Source organism: Salvia splendens, chromosome 15 (genome assembly GCF_004379255.2).
Source record: "Salvia splendens isolate huo1 chromosome 15, SspV2, whole genome shotgun sequence".
Classification (NCBI taxonomy): Eukaryota; Viridiplantae; Streptophyta; class Magnoliopsida; order Lamiales; family Lamiaceae; genus Salvia; species Salvia splendens.
The window spans coordinates 18791822-18801470 of NC_056046.1; the positions used below are offsets into that span (position 1 = coordinate 18791822).

The 9649-nt window shown below is 38.7% G+C and overlaps 1 protein-coding gene across 1 annotated transcript; it reads left to right on the plus strand.

Annotated features, from left to right (window-relative positions):
• Positions 1 to 6055: 6055 nt before the first annotated feature.
• On the plus strand, positions 6056 to 8497 carry LOC121766819. The gene is made up of 5 exons (XM_042163057.1): positions 6056 to 6266; positions 6317 to 6666; positions 6713 to 6897; positions 6939 to 7458; positions 7730 to 8497. The coding sequence occupies exons 1-5, from the start codon at positions 6056 to 6058 to the stop codon at positions 8495 to 8497; spliced, it is 2034 nt and encodes a 677-aa protein (XP_042018991.1).
• The last annotated feature ends 1152 nt before the right edge of the window (positions 8498 to 9649 follow it).

The window sequence follows — 9649 nt, forward strand, 5'->3', positions numbered from 1 at the left end:
ACCCCTCCCCCGCCGTACGTTGTTTTTCCGATAGGTATGGTGAGTAGATTTTGTTTTTTCCACTTTTCTCTTTATTCTAAAGATTTAATCTTTGATTTCAAGGTTTGGTGTTTAAAAGTGTTTCAAATCTCCTTCAAGAATTTTGCATTTGGTTGGACTATTTGAGAAGAGCGGCCTCTTTTATGTCCAATGGTTGTCATTTCTCAAAATGACCAAAAGGGTAAACAAAATAGCTACACATTTTCCCTCCAAAAAGGGTAAAAATGTCCTTTCATAAATTAGCCGTAAAAAAAGAACCTATAAAAGTAATTAACAAAGAAAGTAAAATTAAAGCTGACAAAGTGATATAACAAATAAATAAATGCAAGGATAATAAAATATGAAAAATCAACTACCTGCGTTTTATAGTCAAAATTCTGCGTTTTGTATACACAGTAGCCCCTGCTGTGCAATTTGCCACAGCAGGGGATCCATTCCCAATAAATACACATCTCCTGATCTCCGTAGAGGTAATAATCGGGAGTGGATCCCCTGCTGTGGTGAAAACACAGCAGGGGCTGCTGTGGTGCAAAAACGGCAGCGTTTCATATAATTGCTCCATTCCCTTTCTTTTCATCTAAGCTTTTATTTCTACTATCCATAAGTTAGTTGAACAATCATTTTGGTTAACACTTATTTATTGCACCACTCCTATCTACATACTCCACAAAGATGAAATCCGAATAATTTATCACTTTGCTGAATAGTAAACTTAGTTATAGTATAATATAATAATGTTTGTTGAATGTTAATTTCAGTAATAAAATTTATCATTTAAACTTATTTTAACTAATGGTTATTATTATAAATTAATGAATATTTTGTTATTTTAAAATTATAGTTAGAGATTGTATGATGAATGTTGTTGTAAATTAATGTTATATTTCAATTCTAATTTATTTGACTAAACATTTACTCTCCCTCGGTCCGCAAATAAAAGTTTCATTTCTTTCTGTTAAAGGTTTTAAAAAATACTATATTAAGAAAAGTGGGTGAAAGTAGGGATGACAAAATATACCGAAATACTGAAATACCGCACTTACGGTACCGAAAAAATACCGAAAATACCGCATTTTTCGGTACGGTATGATACCTTACCGTTAGATTAAGGTACGGCAAATGTATGAATTTTGCATATACCGCGGTATACCGCAATTACGGTATATACCGCAAAATTACGGTATATACCGTAATTTTGCGGTATATACCGTTAATAATTATATATATTTAATATATTTATTATTTATAAAATTATAATATTTAATATATTTATTATTTATAAATCAAACAAGTATGATTTGCGGTATACCGCGGTATACCGCAATGTCGGTAAGGTAAAGGTTTTCAAATATTGACATACCGAATTTTCGGTATACCGCAATGCGGTATACCGAAAAATTCGGTAAGGTATAGGTATGACATTTTCTCATACCGCAATTTGCGGTACGGTATGCGGTATGACATTTTCGGTGCGGTATACCGTACCGCGCCACCCCTAGGTGGAAGAAAGTTAGTGGAATATGAGTCATACTTGTATATATTAGTTTTAAATAATATATGAGTGAAATAAGTTGATGGAATGTGGGGTCTTTTACCATTTATAGAAATAATGAACCGAAACTCCTATTCGTGAGCGGACCAAAATGGCAAAACGAGACTCCTATTCGCGGACGGAGGGAGTATCAAGTTTGAAAACACTTTTTCGTAATTAACTATATAAATTAGTTTGACACGACATGATAAATCAAAAACAACCGAAACATGATATTACACGATTACACAGTTATAACATGATTAAAACCGATTTAAATTCCAATAATAGTAATTAAGTATAATATTTTAAATTTAATCGTTATAATTATAGAATAACCCAAACCCAACCCGAAATCACATGGTTTTTCTGCGTCAACCAGATATGAACTCCAAATCCATTAAAGCTTGAGCCAAATTCATTACATTCATACGAATTTGTGTCGAATTATTAAGTCATGTTAATAATTGTCAGTCCTAATATTAGTAGTTAAATATGTAAACTTTAAATGAGCATGCAAGTGAATATAAAATTATGAAATGTTAATAAGTAAAATAATAATCCATAAATTTTAATGATAGTTCAATGGTAATGAATCGCTATTTAATAAAATCATGGTTGAACGTGAATTGCTTAAAATATTGATTACCAATTTACTATGGATTAGTTGGATTAGTTAAGGCAACTTGTGTTAAAGCAATTTAAAAAGAATAAAGTTTGAAGAAAATGTTGAGACAAAAAGCCGCCGTTTTCTTTATAGAATGTAGAGTAACCAAAATCCCTATTTAAATAGGGGAATGAAGCAATTATATGAAACATTGCCGTTTTTGCTCCACAGCAGCCCATGTGTGTTTTCACCACAGCAGGGGATCCACTCCCGTAATAATCTCTTATTCTACCCGCCAACATATGGCACAACAAGAAAATCACTTTTTTTCTGGTCCCAATTTTGGCTGAAAATAATTTGGCCATTCATTTTCCACAGTGGAAGTTAGCAGAGTGGGCCTATGGTAAATAATTTAGTGACCCGCTATATTTCAAAATTTCCTATACTATAACTTCTTACACAAACAATCCTACTTAAAACAAAAGGAATACTAAGGGCATCAACAGTGGGGCGCCCTTTAGCGCGCCACGTCATCAGTTTTATTCTCCTACCTCCCCACCTGCAGTGGGGCGCCCTAAGGGGCGCCACATCATCATTTTTTTAATATTTACAAAATCCATACGAATTAAAAAAAACTAATAAATTAAAATACGAATTTCAAAAACTTCATTTCATTTAATAAAAATTAATACATTACAATGCGAATTAAAAAAAACGCAAACTCAACGACGGTGGTTACGAGTTCACACTTCTTCAATCATGTCGCTCATGAGCTGCGCATGATCCTGTTGGTTGCGCATTGAGGCCTGTCTAGATAGAACCTCATTGAAGCCTAACGGTAACCCTCTATCGGGTGTCTCGGTCGACGTGCCGGATGAGCTAGATGCACGGCCATCTTCATTCCAATCGGTGATGCTTCCGCCTTCATTCTCGACTATCATGTTGTGCATGATTATGCACGCATATATGACATCGGCAATGACTTCCTTGTACCAGGAACGAGTCGGCCCTTTCACAATTGCCCACCGTGATTGGAGCACACCAAATGCCCGCACGACATCCTTCCGCGCCGACTCCTGCTTTTGCGCAAATAAAACCCTCTTCTCACCAATTGGGCAGCTGATCGTCTTTAGGAAAACTGGCCACCGTGGGTAGATGCCATCGGCCAAGTAGTACCCCATATAGTATTGGCGTCTGCTGGCAGTGAACTCGATGGCCGGGCCGTTGCCGTTACATTGCTCGGTGAAGAGGGTGGACGAGTTGAGGACGTTAATGTCGTTGTTCGGCCCGACTACGCTGAAGTAAGCATGCCAGATCCAGAGTCGATGGTCAGCGACGGCTTCGAGGATCATCGTCGGGTGGCTGCCCTTGTATCCACTTGTGAATTGGCCTCTCCACGCCGTCGGACAATTCTTCCACTGCCAGTGCATGCAGTCGATGCTCTCTAGCATCCCAGGAAACCCATGCGTCGTCTCGTGCATCTGCATCAGACCCTGGCAATCAATGGCAGTCGGCTTGCGTAAATATGTGTCGCCATAAGCCTCTACTATCCCCCGACAAAAGCGCTTCAGACACTCGCGGCCTGTAGAATCCCTGCAGTGGAGGTACTCGTCAAAAAGGTCCGCCGTGGTGCCGTATGCCAACTGACGAATAGCAGTCGTGCACTTTTGCAATGGTGTAAGGCCGGGTTTGCCGATGCCGTCCTCCCGAAACGTGAAGTATTCATCACGTGAAGACAATGTCCGAACAATGCTGAGAAAAAGGTACCGCGACATTCTAAATCGGCGGCGGAAAACAGTCGGGCCCCATCGTGGTTGATCGGCAAAATAGTCTTCAACCAGACGTCTGTCGCGTCGCGTCGGACATACGTCCTATGTCGAATAGGCCTATGGACTTACTCAGCCGCCGCTGCCGCCGCCTCCTCCTCGCGCTGCATTGCCGCATAGCATGCCGCCATGGCCTCTTCAACGGCTGCATCTAATGCTTCTGACGTCAAACTACCGGACTCAGACGAACTAGAACTATTGGTGTCGTCGCTGAGATTCATTTTGGTTGGATGTTGAGAGAGAATATGTAAAGAGATAGTCGATATGTTCGTATGTACAAATGAATGAGAAACGAGATTTAAATAGAAAATCAAAAACGCGTGCCATCGTCCGCGTAGCCCACAGTGGGGCGGACGATGGCGCGGCCGATGGCCTATCGTCCGCGGCCATCGTCTGCGTAGGCCGCAATGGGGCGGACGATGGCGCGGACGATGGACATCGTCCGCGCTATACTCCGCGCCCTTAGTATAGGGCGCGACCATCGTCTGCGGCTATGTCACGCACCCGCAATGGGGCGGACGATGGCGGGCGCGGATGATGCGTGCCATCATCCGCCCCATTGCGGATGGCCTAAGTGAAAAGTGAAAACCACGTTTTGGGTGCATAAATAAGAAATTTAATTTAGAACGTTTCCTAAAATTAACAGTACTAGTAACACTTAACATTTTGTGTAACACTTAACATTTTGTGTACGTAAATTGGCCTAGTGAATAATAATCCTAAGACCAAAAATTTCGGTTTCAAGTCCATCATTTCACAATCTTTAAATTTCTGTTCATTTGTTTACCAAAAATAATATGTACAAAATCATATGCATGGACTCCAATATTAATTAATTTATGTTGATAAAGTTATTTATTTTAAGGCGCATTTCTATCATCATCACGTAAATCAACAATATTTATTTTCAGGGAGTTGATACGAAGTACTAAATTACTAATAGAATATGAATTAAAAAGAATTAATCGACTAACGGGGATATCAATTCTACCTATACATATCATTTTCAAAATGTTTCCGGTGACCAGCTTAAAAAAATACTCCCTCCATCCGCCATTAGGAGTCTCATTTCTTAGCAACACGGGTTTTAAGAAACGTTAAGAATATTGAGTGGAAAAAAGTTAGTGGAATAGAGTCTCATTTGTATATATTAGTTTTAAATGAAATGTGAATGGAATGAGTTAATGGAAGGTGAGATCCTATTCCTATTACCATTTATTTATAGTAAAAGTGAACTGTGACGCCTATTCACGGACGGACTAAAATGGAAAAACTGGACTCTTATTCGCGGACGGATGGAGTACTCCATATCATGTGTTAAAATTGAGATCCATGTATACTGCATTAGTGCATTATGATGGTTGTTATAAACCGTTAATTTCTCCAATTTTCTGGTATGAATTTAATAGGAAGAAAACATTATAACTGAATACACAGTAATTATATGCGGTGGCGACGACGAATTCAGCAGCGACGACGTGATCGGTGACGGTGTGAACGAAGTCAGAAACGACAACACGATCTGTAAGGCTTATCCAACAACTGAATAGCGACGAACCCGTAAGTGTCCTGTTCCTTGTTTATTGCAAATATTCTAAGCTATTGGAACACTAATCTCGTTTTTTTCCCAAAGTTTTTTTTATTAAATGGTCTCCATGGGTTCATGGTTTTAATATTGGTTGGAAGCCTTTTGGCCTTCGAATATACCATGGGGGACATTTCGTACCAGATGGGGTGAAGTTCGGAAAATACATAGGTGGGGAAACGTCAGATATAAATGGTTTGGATCCAGACAGGATTGGCTATTTCAATTTAGTGGATGAATTGAATAAATTAGGGTTTGATACCTGGAGTAGGCTTAGCTATAAGATAACATGGGGAGCAGACCAAATTGATATAAAAGGTGATGCTGAGGTGATGAATATGTTAGCACTTCTAAATACGGTGAGAACTCATATTTGTCATGTATATGTTGTTGATGGAAAAAAGGGAGTGGGGGTCTGGATAAAATTGTTCAACACAAATCTGTTTGTGGGGGGAAAGGGTGATAAAATGGCTGGTGTAACTGTGATAAAGAGTGAGTTTGAATCTGTAAAAAAGAGTAGGGTTGAGTCAGTGAGAAAGAGTAATTTTCAGTCAGTCAAAAAGAGTAAGAATGAAACAACTTTGAAGGGTAACTTACAATCTATTGAAAAAAGTGTTGAGAAGAGTGTGGTTCATTCTGTGCAAAAGAGCGTGGGTGCCTCTGTGGAGAACAATGCAAGTGAAACTGTTTGCAGGGATAAGAGTGTGAATGATAGTGATTCAGAACAGGGGGAGGTGGCTCAGGTGTGCATGGATGTGATGAGGGTTTGGGAGAGAGATTTGATGACAATGATGAAGATGGGAGTTACATACCATCTTGTGAGGAAGAGGAAACTGATGATGACATGGATGCTAAGGAGCTTGTGTCTGAGGATGAAGAATACACTCAAGCTAGGTTGAAGAAGAAGAAAGAAAAGGAGGTGTTTGTCTTAACTGATGATATGTTTCATGAGATAGTGAATGGAGGACAACAAAGTGAATATGTGTCTGAGTATGAGAATTTTGAAGAGGAGGATATATACTCTGACTCAACTGATTTTGAAGAGGAAGGGAGAAGAGCCCGAGACAGACATGCTAGAGTTATGTACAATCACAACAGGCATGTGCTTCATTGATGGTCTTCAGGCTAGAGATGCAATCACAGATAATGTCGTGGAGAATGCTTGGCAAATCCATTTGAAGAGAGCAAGTAAGAAGCATGTTGAAGCAGAGTGTAGAGAACCTTGCAAATGGAGATGTTATGGCAGTCGAGTCAATAAGTCAGGTGATTTCATCATGAGGAATGTGAAAGGAGTCCACACTTGTCCAGGGTAATGAGGAATAAAATTGTTACCTCTAACTGGATTGCTAGAAAATACATGGAGGTATTCAGACTTAGACCACAACTAAGCTATAAAGAGTTGGGTTTGGACCTAATGCAGAGGTATGCCTTTGAGGACACAAGGTGGAGGTTGTATCATGCTAAGAAGAAGTCCATTGACTTGTTGAGGGGATCAGTGGAAGAACATTATTCTAAGCCGAGGAGATACATACATGAGTTAGATAGAGCTGACAAAGAAGGGAGGTTCGAACATGTGGATGTTGGTGTTGTTTTCAAAGCAATTTATATTTGTTTTTCTGGACTTAGAGAGGGTTTCAAGGAGGGGTGCAGGAGGGTAATAGGCCTGGATGGGGCTTTTCTGAAGACATATTTAGGTGGGATTTTGTTATCAGCAGTAGGAACTGATGGTAACAACCAAATGTACCCTATATCTTGGGCTGTTGTTGAGATTGAGAATGAGGTTTGCTGGAGTTGGTTCATCAACATTCTAAGGCGAGAGCTGAACTTGGGAGAAGGAGTTAGAATTACAATCATCAGTGACCAACAGAAGGTATGATCATTCACACTTATCCTTTGTATTACACAAAACTGACATTTTAACTTGAATTTATAGGACTTGAGAATGCAGTCACACTTATCCTTTTCTATGACACAAAACAAACATTTTCAACTTGAATATATGAAACTTGAGAATGCAGTCACACTTATCCTTTACTATGACACAAAGCTGACATTTTCAACTTGAATATATGAAACTTGAGAATGCAGTCACACTTATCCTTTTCAATGACACAAAGCTGACATTTTCAACTTGAATATAGGGACTTGAGAATGCAGTAAAAAATCTTATCCCACTGGCCGAGCATAGAAATTGTGCAAGACACATCTATGCAAATTGGAAAAAAACTCACAAAGGTCCAGCATTGAAGCAACTTTTTTGGAAGCTCGTTAGAAGCACGTACATGGAGGAATATAATTTGGCATGCAAAGAGTTGGAGAAGGAAGATGGTCAAGCATTTGCAGACTTGATGGACAAGAACCCTAGCAAATTGTGTAAGGATTTCATCACTCCAATACAGTGTTCTGATTCTATTATGAACAGTGTATGTGAATGTTTTAATGCCTATATACTAGAGGCTAGGAGTAAACATCTAATAGACATGCTTGAAGAAATGAGAACTAGATTAATGGAGAGGCTGTACAAGAAGTATGTAGATATAGAGTCCTATGAGAGTACTTCACAGTCACACTTATGTCCTAAAGTGAAGAAGAAAATTGAAGCCATGATTTATGAGAGCAGAAATTGTACTACCATTCCTGCAATAGGGGGTAGATTTGAAGTCAATCACTTTGAGGATAGATTTGTAGTGACTCCATCTTTGAAGCAGTATGGATGTAGGAAATGGGAAATAACAGGAATACCTTGTATACATGCATGTGTTGTTATTAATTATCTGAAGCAGGATGTGGATGAGTATGTACATGAATACTTTTCATTGAGCAAGTATAAGGTGGCTTATGGGTACAGTGGTATCACAACTGTTCCAGGGAGGAGAGGTAGAGGAATGGGAAGAGGAACAAGAACATGAAAAGGAAGAGGGATGACTCAACCTGTGGAAGGGCCCGACTCAATTCCTACTCAGCAAAGTGGCACATGATTGAGGACTCAACCAGTGAACTTTTGTTTTGTCATTGTGTAATGTTTTGGTTACAATGGGTATTTGGAAACAATCAGTAGGTTTTTATGTAATTCGAATTATGTTAAGTATTTGGCTAAGTGGTCAGATGATGGAGTTTAAACAATCTTTTGGCTTGTGTAATGTTTTGTAAACAATGGGCATTTTATCCAGGTTCGTTTGTGCAATATTAATCCTATTTTATTCAGGTTCGTTTGTGCAATATTAATCCTATTTTGCACAAAAATGTGTCCATAAATGTTAGCACGTAAGTAGATGTATATATATATATATATGTGTGTGTTGCTTGCAATATGGAGATTCTCATCCCATCATTCGTTTGAAAAATGGAAATAATAGGTCACCACAATATCCATGAGATTCTCATCCCATCATCTCTTAGTTGTTATAACCTAGATATTTGTGTTTCCTTCAGGTTTGAGGTGATTGCCGGATGCAGCTAGTGGCTCCTGTTTGATTATGATGAAGCTCTAACAGTTGGTAAGGTAAATTGAAGGGCTGCACTAATTTTTTTCATTCAGCTGATTGCTGCATACTAGTTTATAAGAATATACAAGAACAAGTTAGGATGGATTTCCAGAGTGAACAAGTTACAAAACAGGGTGTTGATTTGTTGTGTATTCACATCCTATTTATATGCCTTAAATCTACGAGATATACTAACAACACTAGTCTTACGAGTTAGGCTGTGTTAGTTTCTCCGTTTGCTCTTTGCAACTCCCTCCTGCTGATATTCCTTGTTGAATTCTAATACACACTTGACAATCTTAGAAAGCAAAAAATTTTGTAACATGATGGAACTCATGTTTGAGTTCTTGTTCAATAACCTCTAATTTAGCTTGCTAAAGAAGCTCACATCTTCATTTTGTGTTAATATTTGTGACGATTCAAGTTTGCTGCCATTTTTAGTGGAATCTGACCGCAAATTGTATGGAATCTGACTTTGCAAAGTGACACACATGTTCATATTTGCAATAGCTTTACTTCGCTGCATATGGAATTCAGAAGAGGGGCAAGACATTGAAACATGTATCACAAAATCAC

What these genes read in the sequence shown, in the direction of transcription:
- LOC121766819 (XM_042163057.1), top strand. Translation starts at nt 6,056, where the DNA reads ATGGCTGGTGTAACTGTGATAAAGAGTGAGTTTGAATCTGTAAAAAAG. An exon ending in CTCTGTGGAGAACAATGCAA is followed by an intron (nt 6,267 to 6,316) that starts GTGAAACTGTTT and finishes GATTCAGAACAG; the next exon opens with GGGGAGGTGGCTCAGGTGTG. An exon ending in CCCGAGACAGACATGCTAGA is followed by an intron (nt 6,667 to 6,712) that starts GTTATGTACAAT and finishes GATGGTCTTCAG; the next exon opens with GCTAGAGATGCAATCACAGA.